Here is a 21,381-nt window from a genome sequence, read left to right as displayed (position 1 = left end):
ATGCTTTCAGTCTCTATGTCTCTAAAACAAAGTTTGCCTAATTTTAAGCGAAACTGCATTAAAAGAGCGAGTTTTGCCAATACCAAACATTCAAACATCTCAGCCCGGAATTAGCAACAAGAAAACATAGACTTAGCTTTATTACCGAAAAAATGCTGAAGAAAACATGATCTTATCCTTTTGCTATGCCACCGGACAGCACCATTTTACAGGAATATTTATGCCCATATTTTTGTTGAAAATGCTCTCAGAATGCACCAAATTCAAAGTAATTTTTCAAAAATTTCTGGGGGAGGCCCCCCAAACCCCCCGTCGCTGGGTGTCGCCTTTGGCAAACACGCCGTCAAAACCCCCCAAATTCCTGGTTATGTCACTGATTGTTCATATCTGTTTTATCTTTTTATTACTTTTTAATTCATTTTCAAATTTTCTGGCTCCCCCAAAAAAAAACTCCTAGATTCGCGCCTGTCTCTGGTGGTAGTAGACCTCAAGCTGTAGTTGCACCAAATTTTATCATAATACTATGACCTTCCAGGTGTCCACCTTCTCTTTGACTGAGCAATCCCCTACTTCTACCATCCCTAGCTTTGACAATCAGAAAAAAATAGACTGACCTGACAAAACAAAAGTTTTCATCACCCATCTGGCGTAGCCTATTGTGGAATTCAAAGCCTGATTTTCCAAATCAAATTTTTTTTTAAATAATTTCTTTTTGCTGAAATAGATAAGTAGTTATTGCATTTTTTCTATTTAACACTAAAATTTTTGTTTTCCTTTCTGTTTTTTTTTTTTTTTTTTTTTTTTTTATGTATAAAGCTTGACAAGCGCCCCTTATCAAATCTGAAACGATGTACTTAGAAGTCTCAAAACAACTTTCCTGTATTTATTTTTCACCATTCAAACTTTGAGACAAGCTCCAACGTGTACGTTTGTTGCCAGGCTGCAAATGCACAACTCCTTTTTTGTCTTGACTCTTGAGATACCTTGAGGTGTTGTGTTGTAAAAGGAATTGATAAATGTTTGCTTTGAACAGACATTTAGATGTCACCAGCAGGGTTGAAATTCATTGATGTTTTTATGACAGACTTTCACCAGGCATAAGCTTAGTGAAGAATGATTTGCCTACTAGAAAGTTTGATTTTCAGCTATTATCTGTCATATTGGTAGAACGTAAAGACAGTAGCATTTTTAAGTTATCATAATAATGTATAGCATCTTAATAGTCAGGAAAGATGAGGTCACGTAGGTGTTAAGTTGACAATTCAAGTAAGACCCTCTATAGCTAAAATTTTGATCGTGTGCTTGGTTAGTCCTGTTTCACTCATTTAAAAACCCACCTTTTGCAAAGTAAATGCAACACCTGAATAAAACCAATTTAGTAATAAAACAACCTCCGGTTTTGGCTCCAGCCATTTTTTTCAACTTTGGACCTGAGGTGATAGTGGCTCCAGCCGGAGCCATAGGTGTGTGTATGGCTATGGTCACGTCATGACCTTGGATAAATGTGACTTAATGTTTCATTGTGGTGATGCAAGAATATGGAATTACATAGTTGGCTTTAACATTGGTTTTAAGTGTACAAGTAAGATTGAAAATGGGTTCAAGAAATTCAATAAAAAATTTTAATATCTTAAAAACAATAGTAGGCTACATCAGGTGAATTGAAAACAGGCAAATCTGAAATCTGTCCAAATGTTTATTCTTTAATGAACCTCTTTTAAGAGTGCCTAGTTATTGCTTCACTGCACTTGATAAGAGTGGTGTACCAACAATACTGCTGTTGAGAAGATAATTTGGGCTCAGTATCAATGAGACTCAGGCCCCATGTTTTGACACATCTAAGAAAAAACACACCAAATCTAACAAATACGAGATGGTTTCTTCAAGTTTCCAGGCCTTTTGGAATGATTACGAATTGGTTTACGAATGGTTATGGTTGGAATGGTTACGATGACAAAAAGTACACCAAACTCACTGTAAAAACTTGTGCATTAGCCTATCCGATAATTCATGTTAGCTCAGTAGGCCTATATGATGTTTTTACACATCAATTTCACTCACAATTTAAATTCAAAATTTTGCCACAATTAGTTTGCATTTCAATTTTATTGACAGTCAAGTTGTATGTATAGGCTAGATAATAATTGGACCAACCTAAATAAACTATGATGCAAAAATGTAAATTTTTCTTAATAGGAAAAAAAAAGAATTATAATTTCTATAGTAATTAATTGTTTCATGGGTTTTGAAGTTTTCCCTAAACATATGTTGTAAATAAGTAATGGAATTCTCTATTTAACTTTATTAATAATTGCACCCCTTCATCGCAGTTGTAGCATAAACAAAATTTGCGTTTTAAAGTTGATTTTATTGTTTAGTGCCATAAACAAGTTTCTGCCCAATTGTAGTTATGGCAACATCTCTCTTTGATGAGCCACCTTCCATGGCTTCGTATCAAGAGTATCCAGTGGAGAAGCCATTTCTTAACAGCAGATTGACTCGTAAGCCAGGCAAACCTGTCAATACCTTTCCGGAAAGCAATAGTGAGGCTGTGTTGGCTGCATTGAAAGGATTGCAAGATAAAATCCATAACTTAGAACTTGATCGTACAAAAGCTGAAAAAAATTTAAAGTCCCTTGCAGCAGAAACAAGTGCATACAAAGATGTATTAAACCATTCCCAAAGCTCTTACACAGCTCCCAAGACACCTACTCCAAGTTCCCTCCCAAAAACTACTTCTCTCAGAAGTCCTACCATTCAAATACAGCCCACAATTGAAGTTGAATCCCAGTTACGTAATGCTGATGCTCGCTGTCAGCTGCTTGAACGTCAGTTGGAAAATATGAGCCGAATGGTCCAAAATGCTGAAAAGGAAAGAACAAATGCGCTTGAACGACAAATTGCTCTTGAACGGGATCGTGGGAGAGTTACTGCTGAAAATCGTGACATTCAAGCCAAGTTAAATAAGATGGAATATATTCAAAATCGATTTGAAGATTTAGCTACAAGAAAAGAGGTATCTGAATATAGAATAAAAGAACTAGAAGAACAATTAAAGGAAGAAGAACATCAAAAGAAGTTGCTCTCTGATAGAGCTGCTCAATTGCAAACAGAAGCTGAAGCGAATCGCATTTTGAACAAGGATCCTTTTATGTCTCCAAAGGAAAAGCCTAAAAAACTTACATCTGGCAAAAAGAAAAAAATCCAGTGCAAAAAACCTCAGAAAGAAGATAAAAAAAATCAGGTGACTCCTAAACAAAATCCACTCCAGAAAGTTGCAGGTCAGCCTCATTACAGACTGAATCTTGCTGATATTCCTTTCATCACTGGAACATCAACATCACCGAGTCATGCTGTGTCAGCAAATCTGCAAAACTTACTTCATGACTTGAAGCATCACAGTCCCCTGTATTGCAATGAGGAAGTTGTCAGTGGAAAGAGAGAAGCACTTCCTGATGAAGAATCTTCATCTGGAAGTGGTGAAGAAGTTCACAGAGGACGAAAAAGAGAAAAGCAGCTTTCTCCCTCTACAAAGGAAGACTTAGATGAGCTTATTCTTGCCCTTCAGGATGAGTTTGGAAAAATGACTTTTGAACATCAAGTTCTTGTGAAGCAGATCAATGAGACTTATGATCATGAAATTCGTAAAGATCTTGAATGTGAACTGGGTGCTTTGGTAGCTAAGATGGAGAAAAAAAGCGATCAAATCTCTACCGTGAAACGTCACAAAATGTTACTGAAAAGGTGCAATGCACAAAACCAAGCCAAGCAGAGTCCTGCGGCTCGATCAATGTCAGATTCACGAAACACTCACGCTAGCACCCGCCTGAAAAAGTCAACGTCGAGTTCACCTCGTAATCGGACAGGAGAAGGAAGACAACAAAGGCTTAATTTTTTGCGTGATATGCGTACTGTGCGATCGGCTATTCGCCAAGATGATTTGAGCTGGGATTGAATGCATTGCAGAATTTTATGTGAACTGTACACAAATGTTTTCTCTATTATACCATTTATTCCTGTCGTGTTATTTGCCATGCACACAATACCTTTACACTTATTATATATATAACTTGTAATTATAATTGTTGTCAGCCACAAATTGATTTCTATTGCCTTGCAAACATTTTAAATTTCTGCTATCAGTAAGCTAGGTTTAGTAGCTGTTGCTAGTATGTTGTGTGTTTTGTGAGCTAGTACTTTGTACTAGTACATTACTACTACCTGTTGTATGCACTGATGTTCAATTTTACACAGAATGACTCGATTTTCCAGAATGTTTACGATAAAACGGTGTCTCCTAATTGGATAGAATTTCTATAATGTTGTTGGTTTAAATTTTATGAAGCATTTTCAAACCTATCGTAGACAACAGCATGACCTCTACTTTTAGTAATTTTAACATCCCAACACACTTGTAAACAAAATGCCTGTCAACAAACTGGTTGAGGAAAAACATGGTAAACTCATTGCAGGTTAAAAACAAAATCCGCATTAGTTTGAATGCTACAATAATTTTTGGTAGAGGATATGTTGCTGTATCAGTTTGAAAATGCTTCCCAAATTCAAGCTAACTAACAAGACCGTGGCAATAGACTGGCTGTAATGCAGCACTTGCACAACACCAGAAAGCAATAGGAAACAAGCTACCATTCTCACAAAATGCTTTAGTAGTAGTAGTCCAGTTTTAATCCGGTGATGTCCCCGTTACCGAGGGTGGCCGGATTCACCTCCAAGTGCCGCAATCGTCTTCACACCCTGCCTCCACATCGATCTGTCTAGCGCGTCCTCTCTTGTCAAGCCCACCTTGCTGCTTTCTTCCTCAACTTGCTTTTTCCATGTTTTCTTTGGTCTTCCTTGTTTTCTACGACCCTCCACTCGCAACTCCAGCGCTCTTCTCAAAACATCATCTTCATCCCTTCTCAAAACATGCCCATACCACCTCACTCCATTCGCTTTTGCCAACTTATCAACACTCTCATTCAACCCAAGCAAGCTCATAAGTTCTTCGGTATTCCTTTTGTCCATCAGCTTTACACCACACATTGCTCTCACCATCGCTCTCTCAGTTCTTCTTAAAATCGCCAATTCGTTTTCCCGTAAGCACCATGTCTCACTTCCGTACAGCATTGCAGATCTCACACAACTAATATAAATTCTTCCTCTCATTTTCAACGGAAATCTTCTACCACATAACAACTCTCGACACTCTCTGAATTTCACCCAACCAAACCTTCCTCTTGCAGTCACTGCCGCTTCACAACCACCACTGGCATTCAATCTATCTCCTAGATAGCAAAAGGCATTTACTGATTCAACTTCGTCATTCAGCTTTTCAACAGGACCAATCATTCCTTCCTCAATCTTCTTGCATCTTTCACATTCAAAACCATCTCCAGATCTGCATGTCACTCTCTTCATCTTTGCACATCTTCCATGCACCCATTTCTTGCATTTCGTACATGTAACAGAATTTGCCATCACTCTTCTTCCGCAGACGCCACATGGGTCAATTTTGCTCATTGTGATTTCCCCTTCCGTTCCGCTTATTACGACCTTTGTCTTTTTGATGTTCACACGCATACCTTTACATTCAAACGACTCCTTCCACTTCTCAAATTTCCCTCTCAGATCTTCCATTGTGTCACTCAACAAAACCAAATCATCGGCGTACAGTATCTCCATTAATGAATCTTCTCTTACACATTCGGTAATCACATCAATCACAATGGCAAAGATTAGAGGAGAGAGGACAGAACCCTGGTGTACACCAACCTTCACCGAAAACTCGTCTGAGAGGGCAGATCCAACGCGAACTCTCGTCCTTGCACCGTCGTAAAGACCCATTACGGCTTGCACGAGAGCTTCTGGCATTACTTTTTTTCTCATTGCCCATTCCATCACTCTTCTTGGAACTCTATCAAACGCCTTTTCCATGTCCACGAAACACATGTACAAGTTTTTACCCTTGTCTCGATATTCCTCTTGCAACCTTCTCAAAATAAAAATAGCATCTGTCGTTCCCTTCCCAGGCATAAATCCACACTGCATCTCGTCCAGCTTCACCACAGATCTTATTCTATTCTCCAACACCCTTTCCACTACCTTCATTGCATGCTCCAACAGTTTTATTCCCCTATATGACCCACAATCCATTACATCACCCTTTCCCTTGAAGATGGGTATCACCACACTCATCTTCCATTCATTTGGCATTCCTTTTCCATCTAACACACGTTGACTGATTTCCTGCATTGCTTTCAGTCCTGTCTCTCCACTTGCGCGTATCATTTCCACAGTGACTTCAGATAGTCCAGGAGCCTTCCCCGATTTCATTTTCTTCATTGCTTGCGTTACCTCCTCTCGAGTAACTCTCTTTAATGGACCTGCTACCACGTCGGCTTCCACATTTTGATCCCAATCGTTTTCCTCGTTCATTATCATCTCCATATGTTCTTTCCAAATTCTTCCACGATCTTTCTCACTGAAACCAAGTTTTCCATCCCTTCCTTTAATACATCGTCCACCATCTACATCTTTCCCATCCCGCTTCATAACCTTCATAAACTTATATACTTCGTTAGGACTGTTTTTTAATTTGGTCAATTCCTGCTCAGCTTCTTTCTTCATAGCTTTTGCAACTATTCTCTTTGCCCGATTTTTCAATTGCTTGTACTTGAGCTTAGTTTCTTCTGATCTATTTCTGCACCAAGCCTTGTATGCGACTTTTTTCTCCCCAATCACTTCCCTCACATCTTCATTCCACCACCACGTATCTCCTCGATCCATCCTGCCTTTTGTTTTCCCACAAACTTCATCGCAAGCTTGCAAAACTCCATTCTTGAAGGATCCCCATACATCATTCACATCGTTGTGAACAAGACTTTCAACTCTCTTTTTAAACCTTTCTCTTGTGTCGGCATCTTCTAACTTCCAAACTTTTCTTTTGATCACCCTTTTTTTATTTACAGTTTTCTTCAGACCTTTCTTGTCCAAATCGATAACCACCAACCTATGCTGAAGTTCGCATGGTATCGCTTTCACATCTTTGATCAGTTTTCTGTTTTTCCTGCATACCAACCCAAAGTCAATTTCGGTTTCATTTCCACCTGCACTGAAAGTCACTTTTCTTCCTTCCTCTTTCTTAAACCAGGTATTTGCAACACACAGGTCCTTTTCATCACAAAACTCAAGTAGTCGCCTTCCATCGCGATTTCTTTCTCCCACGCCAAACCCTCCATGAACACCTTCAAACCCATCAACTTGTTGGCCAACGTGGCCATTAAAGTCCCCAAGACCCAATACAATTTCCTGATCACTTCTTGTGCTCCATTCATAGGCCATTTCATCATAAAACCTTTCTTTTTCTGCATCGGATCTTCCACTTTGTGGTGCATAAGCACAAATTATTCTCATCACTACATTCTCGACCACCATCACTATCGCCATTACTCTGTCACTCTGTCTACGAACCTCAACAACATTTTCATATAGCTCTTCCTTTACCAAAATCCCAACTCCTCCGGTCCCAATATCATTGCCCGACCACCACAGCTTGTATCTCCGTCCTTTGACACCCAAAAACCTGGCTCCTTTGTTCCTCCATCGGACTTCCTGTAAACAGCAAACATCTACCTTCCTCATTCTCAGCTCTTCACTCACCTCAGTACCTCTACAACGCAAACTTCCAACATTTAGACTTCCCAGTCGTATCCCTGAATTTTTAACAGAAACGTCAGACAACCCGGAGATTCTTCGCACCCCCTGCCCATTTAAGGGCTGCCGGGGACTGGGGGCCATTCTATTTTTGACACTCATCATTAGGATTTTTTGGTGCATGTTTTTCTACAGGGAGCATGCCCTTGCTTACCCCCAACCTCCATTTAAAGACCGGAGTGGTCTGGATGACCGGATGCCTCTGCACGACAACTAACGAGTTCGGCCAACCCGGGTTTGACTTAAGTTTTCCTTCTTGAAAGATGTTGCCATTGTAGCCGTTGTAGCATGTAGCTATCATCCGCCTACGCCGCCAACCTGCCTGGCACGGGCATCAATGTCAGAAGTGAGGTCCAGAACTACCAGCGGGACGTGTTCCGGTGCCAACGGGCCCAGACCTGGAGTAAGGTGCTACCTCTCCTCCTGATATTGAGGATGCAGTTTAACGTCATACCCAGGACATGCTTTTCAGGCTTTGTATATCGCAAACTCTTAGGAACAATATATATTTGTGTGTGGCGTTGATTGATTCACGTGAAATTTCAGTGATGGAAAGCTATTGTACATTCGATGTTACTACTGTATTTCATTTCAGTTAAGGACGGCAGAAATATTAAAAGGGTATTGCTTGTATGATGAGAAGCCGGTTGCAATAGTCCCACTTGTGATAGCAATAGTATTATATGCACTGCTTACCACAGTCTATTGCCATGTTTGAAGTGAATGGTGTAGTATTTCAATGACAAGAAATGCCAATTCAAAATAATATCGGTTTGTCGACTTGTTCACACAGTGTGTTGGTGGTGATGACACCAGTTTATATGAACACAACTTTGTTTTTTGAAGCTGGCTGTAGTGAAATTGAAGAACGAATTTCCTTTATTCAATGTACAACTTTTGTATGTCGTCATAATCGTTGGCTTTGAATCACTTGAGCTTGGAATTTTGGAGTTTCTTTGTGAAGTCACAGCACTTCCAAACTGATACTGTGGTGCCATTATAGACGATAATGAAGTTTGCGGTGTGTAAATATTGTTTTAAGTATTGTGTTATTCCCTAAACAGATATGCAGTTAGGATATTGTTTATTTTATGTTGTTTTATATTCTGTAACATATTTACTGTAGCTTTAAATCTAAAAATGCAAAACTATGTTACACCAACGATAGGCCTCACTGATGTTTCCATGTATCGCTAGACTGTTTACATCTTCCATTTATTTAGAATAGTTATCGTTAGCAAATTATAGGATAATTTTATAAAATTTTGGTCTAGTTTTAATAGTGCTGTAGTTAGGCATCCTTATAGTGAAAAGCAAGATGACTGGAATTTCATCTGGAGATAGAAACTTGGATGACGCTATAAAGACCTGGCTAGCTTGGGACAAAGTAAGTTGTACCAATTTGTATGGTTTGATGCAGCGTTGTCAGATACCCAACAGTGAATATATCAAATTCCATGTGAACTTTTTTAACTCTAAAAAATAGGTCTATCTGTTTTAGATGGTGCTATGATAGAACTCAATACTTGCAATGTGCCTTTATTGTTGAGGTTATTTACTATTCTCCTATAGCTTTACTTCCTTCTTAATCTGCAAACTCAAGTGGCAATACAAAGTGTATGGAGAATCCACGAGCCCACCACCATGATGCTATTGTGTGTTTCATTATCCCACCCTCATAGTCATCATGCGTCTGTTTGGTGGGTAGAGGTGGTGCGTTTTGATGCTGATGTGTTTTCCAACGACCCAGCCCCACTTCTAACACCACTGGGAGGTGCAATTTTCTTTCCTCTACGCAATTGAAGTAGAGATGATAGAAGTAGTAGAGGTATTCCACTGCTCCAAGTTGAAGGTTTGTGGCTTATGGAAAGAAAGTACAGGCGTGTATCACTGTATCTCACTTGACTTTGACTTCAGCACCATTTTCACTTCATAACAAAGCCTTTGATGCGTTTTTCCACAAGTTGAAACTGGATATTTTTCACAGTTTTAAGATTCCATCAGGCGAATTAGTGCATTGTTATGTCATAACGTCTTTCATGTGTCGTTGACCTAATTTAATGCTTTTACATGATGCGCAGAATGTGAAGACACGGAGTGAAATTGAAAAGTTATATTCGGAGAAGAAGCTTGATGACCTCAGAAAGTGTCTTCTGCAACGTATGGAATTCGGGACTGCAGGTATCACAATCACAATGTGATATTTATTTTTCATTGCTTTCTAATTGCGCTACACTTTTTAACAGTAGTTGTAATCGTAGTATTAGTATACTTTTAAACAGTAGTTATAATCTATTTCTATATCATAGTAATAGTTGTAATCGTAGTTAGGAGTTAGCTATCGTAGTTGTAATCAAATACAAGCAAAAGATCAGTGTACGACTGTGTCTGTACGTATTAAAAACAGAACTGAATGTTGTATCGTCCAACTTTTGACCGTAGCGGCGATGATTTTGGCATCAACTATAATATTGAGGCTGCAGTGGAGTTATTTTACACTTTTTTTTATGACGGACTTGTATGAATGTTCGCTTCATAAAGAAGTCGTTGTAATAATATAAAAGTTTTTATTTAAGTTTATAAAATGATCACACACTCCAGCTCGTTTTTGCTACTTTTCAAAATAATCACAAATTTATAACATTTTTTATAAAGATGGTGCACTTCGGTTGAATTGTCCAATAAGCAGGTCCGTTCTTGGCAGGCGGCTGTCAACCAACAAGTCCCTCCGTCAGTAGGTTGGCAGCCATCATTTCAGTAAAGCGCAATATGAAATGTTTCTTGGCACTTGATGTAAAGTTGTCTTAACTGCAGGCTTACGGGCGGAGATGGGATGTGGAAATTCAAGGATGAATGACCTCACCATCATACAAACCACGCAGGTAATGTCTGCTGATCTTGCACCCAGCAAGATTTAATGCTTATAATGAGATGTGTGCTTCTTAAACTACAATTCATTGATAATTTGCATTTTTTCAAATAAAACATACAAATTCAGCAAAAAGGTTTTACATGTGAACTTTTCACCCATCATTTCTACGTACAGTACAAAAATTGTTGGTTACGACTGTTGTCTTCAGGAATTGCATTGAAACAATTTTAAGCTTGTCCTTGTGCAGGGCTTCTCGGTTTACTTGCAAGAGAAGTTTGGCAACACTGTGAAAGAACGAGGAGTTGTAATTGGTTTTGATTCGAGGCACAACAGCAGCAGGTGATCAATGTTGTTTGATCTAGTGACTGAGCTATTGGTATTATATTGAAAAGGGGCACACATCAAAACTCCTGCATGGACAAATGTACTATTGTACTTCAAATACGGGTCTGCTACTATTCGGTGAGTCCGATTCGGTGAGTTCCTAACCTCTAACCCCTAATCCTAACCCTAAAACGGCAATGATAATTAGGCTATGGTACCCGATAATTAAAAAAAAAAAAATTGAAAAAATCATCGAATAGTGATCAGACTCACCGAATCGGACTCACCGAAACGGGCCATTCCGTCAAATACATTTGTTATTCAGATTTCTTGCTTGCAATATTTGCTAACAATGTTAGTAAAAGATTTAATGTTAATTACTTCACAATGTAGATATTAACGACCTGTTTTAGCCTGGTGCTGCGAGTTCTCTGCACAGTCATAGCGAATTGCTCCAGCGTTCGGAACACTGCTCCCTAGTCATGTACTATAACGAATGGTGTTGAAGTCAGTGAGTCGTTTTTTAATACGGCTCTTTTGTTTGGCTTGAGGCTGCTGTCTGTTGAGTTTTTGTGTTGTTAGGCGTTATTGCTGTGAAATTTTGTTGAATCAGTTGATTAATAAATTAGGTGACGAAGTTCTTCCCGTTCGGCACGGTTTTTGATTTTTGGATTCTGTCTACTTATGAAAATGGCCTAGCTTTGAAGCTTAATTGTACCGCGTCGTTTGCTCTGGAAATATTGAAAATTCAAATTCGGCGAGGTACTGTTGTTCAATGACCGAACTTATATGAACTAAAGTGTTCACAAAATTTCACAGCAATAACGCCTAACAATACAGAAACTCGACAGACAGCAGCCTGGAGCCAAACAAAAGAGCCGCATTAAACAACGACTCACTGACTTCAACGCCATTCGTCACAGCACATAAGTAGGAAACTGTGTTCCAAAAGCTAGTGCAATTCGCTATTACTACAGCGAACTCGCAGCATCAGGCTAAAACAGATCGTTTATATCTCGATTGTGAAGTAAGCAACAATCATGCTGCTAAAAGTGAAACTCAATCAATTGCTTTAATGTTGATGTTAGTAAACCGGTTTGAAATGCTTATTTTTAATGCATTGAGCTGTCACGGCCACTTCTCGCATCGGTAAAAGGTAGTGGGATTGCATTGAATAAAACAAAAACGCTGCAACTATTTTGTCGTACAAGGCCTTGTTTGCCAAGCACAGCAATTTGATAGTAATGCTTACTTCCTTATGTGAGTAATCATTGATTAGATAAGACAATTAGGCGCGTTACCGGAATGTTCCACAACATCAAATCTATCGATATCGACTGGACCATCAAAGATTAACTTTCCCTTCATTCGGTTTTGTGTCAGGTTTGCAGCTTTGGCCGCCAATGTATTCCTGAAAGACGGGATCAAAGTTTATTTGTACTCCAAGATAACTCCAACTCCCTTCGTGGTGAGTAGTATTGCCATTATCATAAACATTATTGTCATCTGTCGTACTGAGGTACATGTTGGGACAGCGCCTACCACGCCCGCTCTGAGCGCCCAAAATCTGGCCACTTAGTCGGCAGATTCGTGGTGCTTGGCAACATTTTACTTTTAGCATTTCCACTATCTACAATATCTACATTCTACATGAAAGTTTTATCTTTTTTTTTCCTTTTTCACGAAATGACATTGTTTGTATGTAAATTAAACTTATCCTATCCTCCCCCAGCCGTACGGAGTGACGCGGTACAAGGCATGCGCCGGCATCATGGTAACGGCCTCCCACAATCCCAAGCAGGACAATGGCTATAAAGTTTACTGGGAGAACGGCTCACAGATCATACCTCCCCACGATTCAGGTATGGTGTGGACCATAGGCGCCTAACCCGTGGGGGCCCGGCCCCCACGCATATTTCTGCGTGGGGGCAACTTTTATGCTGTATTGATACATAAAACAATAGATAAACTAGCGATCGGCAGCAGGAAAACATTTTTTAAATGCAAACCGCAACAGCTTCGCGATAAATAATCACCAGAACGAGCAGCGATGCTACAATCCCACACCAGACCACAAAATCTGTCATTTTACATTGATTTAACGTCTGCAGACGCACCCAAAAACAACACAATTTGCTATGTAGACACGGAGCGTGCGTTTAGCTTTATGCACTTGCAAACAGACTGGATGTCGCTTTCGAAAGTCGAAACCTCTGCAGTGAATCGCTCGCTGTGAAAATGAACTTGAAGTCTCGGCCCGAGGTAACCACTAACATTAACCAACGCAACAAGGGCTGGTACAAACCACATTGCGCACACACGGCCGTTGCCATAGAAACCCGATCAAAGGCGGGAGTATGTGCATCTTTTGTTTCATTTACAACACGAAAACCGGCGTTTTACAGCGAATTGAAAGCAGGTTAGTCATAAGTTGCGACATTGTAGTGAAAAGGGAGAAATGTCAAGTGGAAAACTTAATCAAACGTCTCTCCGTAACTATTTTCAAGGGCTGTTTACGGATGTCAGCAACTCCTAAATTTATTCAAGGTGACGTGCTGTTGAATTGATGTAAACATGAATGATTTTACTTTTAACCGGTATATTTTCAAGCGTATGATCAAGTTAGTATTTGCATTCCATTTTCAAAACATTGTCATTCCATTAGTACAGTAGGCTATACCTTTTAGTAAACCTTTTCCTCTCGTGTTTCATGCTAATAAATCTAGTTCGTTGCTGAACTTTATGTTGTGCTTAGCTTAAAAGAGTCGCAGTCCATCAACCCCTAACAGACGCATGGCATGTGTTTGCTTAAACGAAGTGATCGAGTTTTGTTTATAATAATTAACGATAGGGCGAACATAGCGATAACTCCGAGTGTGGCAATAAAAGCAATCCTAGTGTGACGGCATAATTACGTCATCGATCTGCGTGACATTTTGCTGAATTTACGTTGCTGCTGATGAAACACGCTTTCGCCCCCACGGTCAAAAAAATAGTTAGGCGCCTATGGTGTGGACCCACTCTGGTTGTTGTGTGCTGAAAACTTTTACAGAAAAGTATGCCGCAAACTTTTCAATCTTCAAGAAAGCTTCCAAGCAACAAGACCAATGCAGTGGTTGCGGAATACATTATACATTTTTCGATAATGTCCTTCTTTCGTGTGAGACAAACTGTTCAGAGCACGATGGTAAAACCTGGTCGAAGTATCTTCAGCAGTAATGGTAGCTTAGCCTGACCTTACTCGCAAGTTCATTTGCCTCTTAAGGAATTTTGTATTATGCTGAGTAGCTAGCCATAGGTAGTCAACAGATACCCAGTGCCGCGGTGCGTCGAAAGCAATACGACGTCATAAACAAAACATTTGTGGTGCCATAGTTGCTAGTTGGTGGCTTGGTTGACAGTTGCTTTCAAGTGGTAACTTTATCTTGTTTGCAGGCATTGCTGGTGCTATTCTGCAAAGTCTAGCTCCATCCAGCGACGAGATTTGGGATGAACACGTGAGCCGGAAATCCCCCAACGTCACTGACCCATACGATGACGTCATGCAAGCCTATTACGCCAACCTGCAAAGTTACTGCCGCAATAGGTAGCCAGGCACTGCCTCAAATGAACAGCTGAGACGGATATTTTAACATTCAATTGCATAGAAATCTTAACCCTTCGTTACCTCTGTGCTTATTTTGGCAAGGAATGAACGTGTTCCAGATATTGTACCTGATCCGATATTTCAAATGACCGGCTGGCCATCGGGTAGTTTAACGCATGGGCGGGCATCTATTCTGTTAGAACCGATGCTTTTGTGATATGTATATATTTTCAAGTTCAACTCCCTTCCATGCCAGTCCCATTGGCAACAGTCGATCGTTGTTGAGTGGTACTATGCGACTTGTGGCGTTCCCTCAGGGAGAGCGCTATCAATTAATCTATAAATCCTAAAGTATTAGTGTACCAGTAAACCAGGGCTGTGAAGTCGGGAGGTTTTGTTTTAGATGTTATTTATGTTCGTGGGTTAGTTTAAAGTTCCTACTCCAGGTTTACAATAAACTACTGGCACAATAATTGGTACACTTTATTGATACAAGCAACCCGATGCTGACACAGCTTGTTACTCATCAGGGCGACAAACAAGGCTACGTCACTGAGGTTTACATACACACCGGTTCATGGGGTCGGTTTGAAGTTTGCGCGGAAATCTTTTCAGACCTTCGACCTCCCCATGTTTGAAGATGTTCCGGAGCAAATGAATCCTGATCCCGAATTTTCCACCGTCAAGTATCCCAATCCGGAGGAAGGAGAAGGTGTTCTGGTGAGAGGAAAGAAGATTATCTTTTTGTTACACTTAGGGACTGTCCTTATGTTGTTTCGGGCTTTTCTGATGATTTTTCATCCAATGCTGACTTTTCTGCATTGGCCTGTCGACGACTTCATCTACTCGAATTCGTCCATTATCGGTTATGACGTCACTATAAGGATTGTCGGAAGATTGTTTCCTCCACCAATCGATTCTTCTTTGTTTTCCAGTCCTTGTCGATACGGACCGCGGATGCTTCCGGATGCAGGGTGATCCTTGCCAACGATCCCGATGCGGATCGACTCGCTGTGGCAGAGAAGCAGGATAACGGATCTTGGAAAGTTTTCACAGGAAATGAGTTAGGTGGGTTTGGTGACTGTGAAGTGTTGCATCGGCCTAAATCCTCTCATAAAACGAATTGTTTTGTTTTCAATGTCCTACGATCTGAATATATCACTCCACTTTGTTCTGAGTCGTTACTTTGACAAAGAAACCCCTTGATTGTGTTGCAGGGGCGTTGTTCGGATGGTGGGCCTGGCATGTCTACCAGACCTCACACAGCGGTGAGAAGGACCATTCGAACGTCTACATGCTGAGCAGTACAGTGTCTTCCATGATATTGAAGTCCATCGCAAAAGTTGAAGGATTCTCTTTCGAGGTCACTGACGTGACAATTTAAAAAATTACACCTCATTGTGACTGTGGCTACAAAAGTTGAATCAATGTAAAAAACGGTTGATTTGACGTTGCGTATGGTACCAACCCAACCAACGTGCATCCACGTACCAGGCTTGCCTTGACAGGAGCATGTCTTGAAGTCTAAGGGAAGCCCACGGCGATGTTTCGATGCTACATTATTGGTCTTGTCATGGCAGCCGGGGTTTTAACATCGTGTTGTTATTCACTTTGTTATGTGTTATTCTCGTATTTTGTCCATTTTTCTTTGGTGGCGGCTGAGTTGAGGACCTTTGTAGTTGTTTCGCTGTTCCCTTTTCATTCAGTGGGAATTGTTGGTTGTTAATTTTGCTATATCTTCGAGATTGAGAATAAATTCGGTTTATTATATGATATCGTTGCGTCAGTGATACTTCGTTCATAACCGTCCTCATGCTTCCCCAGGATACGCTGACGGGGTTTAAATGGATGGGGAACCGAAGCGATCAGCTCATCAAGGAAGGGAAGACGGTGCTCTATGCATTCGAAGAAGCCATCGGTGAGTGATGCGGCTTCATTGTTCACGTCACAATCATCAACAACCCCCGCTACCACGTATGATGTCACTACGACGGTCGGCTGGGGTTGACAATACTGGTGCGACGTTTGCAGTGACAGTTAAGATCAAACGTGCAGATCTTAAGTGATAAGAGTGTGGTAATACCCATAGAGTGGAAATATATTTTATTTGCGATATTTCAAGATCGATAATCTTCTTGTCTTTCACCCAGGTTATATGTTGGGCACGAACGTACTAGACAAGGATGGGATATCAGCCATGTCCGTCATTGCGGAATGCGCATGCGTGCTGGAAACCAAAGGCGTCACTCTCACCCAGCAGCTTCAGAACATCTATCAAAAGTAACCAGATCATGGCCTAGCTTGTTCTGCCACATTACGTATTCACTGTTCGTTGTTATTTTTTGTATTTGTAGAGTTATTTTCAAAAGCTTTTACATTTATTTCCGAACCGCGGAGCATAATTTTTTTGCCCTTCAAACTGCCTATGACGTCACCTGGTCCATTGCGTCATTTTTGTAATCATATTCATTCCGATGTTTGAACAGATACGGCAGCCACGTCAGCAACAACTCCTACTACATCAGCCATGACAAGAAGAAAACTGACGTCATGTTTCATCGCCTGCGTCACTACGACGGCGATGACGTGATCAGTGACGAGGAGAGGGGCCACCGATACCCGAGGTCGTTGTCGCGGTTCGTGGTCGGAGGGATTCGGGATCTGACCACCGGGTTCGACAGCAGGGTCAAGGGAGGGAAGGCTGTAAGTGGAAGTTTTATTTGGGGTTGAGGTTGAGCTATGAGGTTAGGGTGCTATTTTTAAAAGCAGAGTTAGTTTGTTCTACGTTCGTTTGTCTTCTTGTGAGGCATCTGTTTGGCATCGCTCGATCTTTGATTTTATTGCCCAGGGATGCATGGAGTTCTTCAAGGAAGGCCTGGACGCGGTAATTCTTACTAATATTTGGTGGTGGCCACTTTAACACTAGGCAGTTGCTTTTTTGTGCTGTTGTTGTGTTGAGAACTAAAGCCAAAATAAAAACTGTTTATTGTTGCATCGCATAAAACTTCTTTTCACTTCCACTAACTCAATCTCATTTAAAACTACGAACGCGCCTGGCTGCTGGAAGCAACACGAGAGGGATTCATCTTACAAAACTAACTTCATTAATCTCCACTTTGTTTCCCACAATCCCTGGAGTCTTACCACCTTATGCCGGCACTGGGGACCTTGCAGGCCAAGGCAATGATTGAAGTTAGCAACCCACTTCATCTGCTTCCGCAAACGTTGATAACTTGAAACATTCGGCCTCTACTTTTTGATCAGTCTGGAGGTCCATATCTCCACAAACCATGGAGGCACGGACAGTGGACACTCACTAGGTTAAAGTGGTAGTTCAAACAATCACAAACACAGCCTCGTGCTCTGGAGCGGTGTCGAACCAATCCCCTTCGAACGTCGTGCAGACGTTTTCACCACTCGACCACGCAGCCAGCGCTTGATTAATTCCCAGTCAGCAAAATCCGTTGTTTTACATTGAAGCTGAAGCAATGCAAAAACGACATAATTTGCCGACGGTATTTGTTGTAACAGCTTCATATGAAGTCGGTTGTTCCAACTGACAACACGTAGGAAATGAAATTGGTTATCTTCTTTTACATGTTGTGGTAGCCTGGTCAGCAGTCACCCGATGTACAACTTAATATTTCACTTTTTCTTCACGTCGGCTGAAAGTCACATGATTTAACAGAGGGTGCTGTGACAGCTTTGTAGAAAAAACAAAACTTGGTTGTTTTGATAAGATCTGTTTGGAGTGTTTTCATTCTTTATTTCGGTACAATCGATCGCACTTGATTTCGGGTGTTGTGTGGTGCTGGTTGATGATACGTGCGTTCGGTTGTGGTCGGGTTGAGGATACGTGTGTTTGGGTGTTGTGTGGTGCAGGTTGATGATACGTGTGTTCCCAGTGTGGTGTGGGTTGAGGATACGTGTGTTCGGGTGTGGTGCGCGTTGAGGATACGTGTGTTCGGGTGTGGTGTGGGTTGAGGATACGTGTGTTCGGGTGTGGTGCGCGTTGAGGATACGTGTGTTCGGCTGTGGTGTGGGTTGAGGATACGTGTGTTCGGGTGTGGTGCGCGTTGAGGATACGTGTGTTCGGGTGTGGTGTGGGTTGAGGATACGTGTGTTTGGGTGTTGTGTGGTGTGGATTGAGAATACGTGTATTCGGGTGTTGTGTGGTGCGGGTTGAGGATACGTGTGTTCAGACTCTAAGTGTTTGCAGGTGGATTTTATAAGAAAATTGTGCGAAATGTGTTGAAACCGAATGTATTTATTAGTTATTAACCGCCATTAGTCTTCATGATCAAATATATCAGCAGACATCTCATGTTTATTTGTAAGCATCGCAGTAGAAATGTTTGCTTTCCGTGACCAAAGAGCGGTGGGAAGCCAGTTTCATTCTTGCTTCCATGCTCTGCCATCTCATGCTTCACTATCTGCGTTCTCAATGCACAATCAACGTCATCGCTTTGTGGTGAAACTTTTGTGAAGTTTATCATCCCAGCACAAGTTCATACATTTGAGCCCTGTACTCCTAACCATGAAATGGACCGATGCAATTCTACTGCGATGGCAATTTGTAAGAATTGATGACGCGCTATTTTCATGAGTGCGGACAACGGAAAGCGACATTGTCATTGGTTGGTGATTTCAAATGTTCTAGACATTTAGTAACAACTTCCCTCTTCATCCTTGTCCTCCTAAGAACAGTGGGATTTGTTCATTAAAATGTGCTGCTCTTGTTACGCCCAACTGTTTCTATTGTTGCCTCACAGAACCGCATCTCTAGGAAGCTCCTCCATGGTAAACCGTTCTTATATTTTCGCAGTCTCTTCCTTCCTCCTCCTCAAGTCACATGATCACCTTTTATTTTACCAATGAGGTTGTTCTCACCATCCGAACCAGTGGGACTGAGCCGAAGATCAAATATTACTCGGAGATCTGCGGAAAGGCTGGAACGTGAGTGTTTCCATCTCTAATTGAATCTTTCATATCGAAGGTGAAGCTACAGGACAGATCCGATGACCGATTGTTGGGAGCAGGAATACTCTAAGGGGGGTGACGTATTTGCGACGTCATACTAACCAGAGAAAAACCTCTGTGTGACAAAATAGCTTGTGATGAATCAATAGCCTTCTCTTGTTGGTATTTTAGTGAGTCACGATGTGTGGCCGCCAGTTGGTTGTGCATCTAATTGATGCCCATCCGTTTAAAGTACCGCAAAGGATGTGGATCTCGATTTGTTCGATAAGATAATTATGTCACGCAACGTCACTCCGTCGTTGCGGTGACGTCATTGACCGTCATTCCCTTGCAGGCAACGATCCGAACTGGAAAAGGAGTTGAACGAGTTGGTTTCCGCCATGTGCAAGGAATTCTATCAACCGGAGAAGAATGGCTTCCTCACCCGCCCGACCTAAGCCGCTACTACGCTCTGCGTCGTCATCGTAACGTCATGTCTGTGCGCGCGTGTGACGTCACGTTTGTGCTTGTGACGTTTCGGTGCCTTAGATTAAATTATTCGGTTTGCTTTTTCGTTTGCGCGCGCTGCATTTATTTTACGTCTGCTGTGCATAGGCGCAAATATCCACCAACAGTTGTGGAGAAGAGATTTCATTGTGATTTGAACAATGAACAACAATAGGCATAATTAATTAAGTATATGTTTGATGAAGCAAATGCAATTTTCATCAACGATTAACCATGAAACACAAGTTCATGTTCATCCAAACGCATAAAGCAAACTATTTTCTTCCAATGAATACACGGTGACCGATATGATTTCTTTCAGCAGAGTTTATTTGACTTGACACTTCATCCTCATGTTTAGTATCGCTCGTGCGTAGTTGAACTATTCCGATGGAAGTTTCTTCGCGTGTGATCGATTCGTGGAATGCATCGCTGATTGTTTAACTTCCATGCGCCATCCACTCCCATGTTTTCAGAGCTGCCATGTCGTGCTTTTTCGTTTGAGATTGTTCGTCTTCAGTTTAAGCTTCATTGCCATGACATGGACTGACTGCCAGGGTTGCCAGTTCCGCGATTTTCGTGCGAAATTGTACTATTTTTTTTGAATTTTGAAAACATCTGGCAACCTTGCTAACTGCAAACCTGTCACGACACAGAGATGATGCCAAAGTTGAGCAACTTTTGAAAACCGCAGACATGATAGATCTAATTAAACAGGCAACTACTCGATGGTGACGTCGATAATTATGCGTGCTTGCTGTTCGGTCTGTTGCATCATAGAGTTCTTTCTTGTCATCTGATTATTCATTAACATCTTTCAACGTATTGTTTCATTTGTCGTTGTTCTCCCATCACCTGATTGTTATTGACGCGATTGCAGCTTCGATTGTTCATGTGTGTTGTAGATTGAATATTTGAAACTGTTCAAATCTATGTATCAAGCTCATCAGCGCAAATGGTGCCCATTGTTCACGCAGCTTTATACAATATGTTCATTGTTCGACTATTGTCCTTGGTAATGAAATAGTTTTACCAATAAGCTTCTTTAATTTTTGTTTTGTATTCTTGATTGCATATTAACATTGCCGCGTATAATCTATTGTTTTATTGTTGCTCGTAATGTGAAATGAATATTAATGGATATGGCTGGTTTGGTTGGTTTTGAATTTTTATGCTCGGACAGACAAAGCCTTGATTGGTTAATGGTTATTCCTGCTATTTCCGCATACTTGTAGAGGCTTTTGACGCAGGGCTAGTTACCGAGATTGGCAGAGTGAAGTTTTCCGATTGTGGAAGTGTTCTTGCCGGGGAATTATTCCATTCACTAGGTGCGATGGCTCTGAGATGGCGCAGCGGGTGAGGCGCTCGCTTTCCAATCATGCAATCCTGGTTCGACTCTCGGCTTAAGCTGGTTGTTGAC

General features: G+C 41.1%; 3 protein-coding genes across 3 annotated transcripts; 2 read left to right on the top strand and 1 right to left on the bottom strand.

Moving 5' to 3' along the window:
• Nucleotides 1-2,334: 2,334 nt before the first annotated feature.
• On the top strand, nucleotides 2,335-8,938 carry LOC145779815 (centrosomal protein of 57 kDa-like). Its single transcript, XM_082591464.1, has 2 exons — nucleotides 2,335-4,661; nucleotides 8,186-8,938. Exon 1 carries the CDS (start codon nucleotides 2,411-2,413, stop codon nucleotides 3,953-3,955), a length of 1,545 nt encoding a protein of 514 aa, XP_082447590.1. The 5' UTR covers nucleotides 2,335-2,410; the 3' UTR covers nucleotides 3,956-4,661; nucleotides 8,186-8,938.
• LOC145779685 (uncharacterized) lies at nucleotides 4,247-7,797 on the bottom strand. Its single transcript, XM_082591322.1, has 3 exons — nucleotides 6,350-7,797; nucleotides 5,773-5,989; nucleotides 4,247-4,297 (listed from the first exon to the last, which is right to left on the bottom strand). Exons 1-3 carry the CDS (start codon nucleotides 7,795-7,797, stop codon nucleotides 4,247-4,249), a joined length of 1,716 nt encoding a protein of 571 aa, XP_082447448.1.
• A 2-nt stretch (nucleotides 8,939-8,940) lies between the features above and the next one.
• LOC145779814 (phosphopentomutase-like) lies at nucleotides 8,941-21,107 on the top strand. The gene is made up of 15 exons (XM_082591463.1): nucleotides 8,941-9,100; nucleotides 9,795-9,894; nucleotides 10,528-10,595; nucleotides 10,833-10,924; nucleotides 12,293-12,377; nucleotides 12,642-12,771; nucleotides 14,345-14,495; nucleotides 15,026-15,215; nucleotides 15,431-15,563; nucleotides 15,713-15,858; nucleotides 16,320-16,413; nucleotides 16,646-16,775; nucleotides 16,982-17,198; nucleotides 19,321-19,451; nucleotides 19,810-21,107. The coding sequence occupies exons 1-15, from the start codon at nucleotides 9,032-9,034 to the stop codon at nucleotides 19,910-19,912; spliced, it is 1,839 nt and encodes a 612-aa protein (XP_082447589.1). The 5' UTR covers nucleotides 8,941-9,031; the 3' UTR covers nucleotides 19,913-21,107.
• The last annotated feature ends 274 nt before the right edge of the window (nucleotides 21,108-21,381 follow it).

Source organism: Aplidium turbinatum, chromosome 11 (genome assembly GCF_918807975.1).
Source record: "Aplidium turbinatum chromosome 11, kaAplTurb1.1, whole genome shotgun sequence".
In the NCBI taxonomy this organism is placed as follows: Eukaryota; Metazoa; Chordata; class Ascidiacea; order Aplousobranchia; family Polyclinidae; genus Aplidium; species Aplidium turbinatum.
This window is presented reverse-complemented; position numbering and strand designations above follow the sequence as displayed.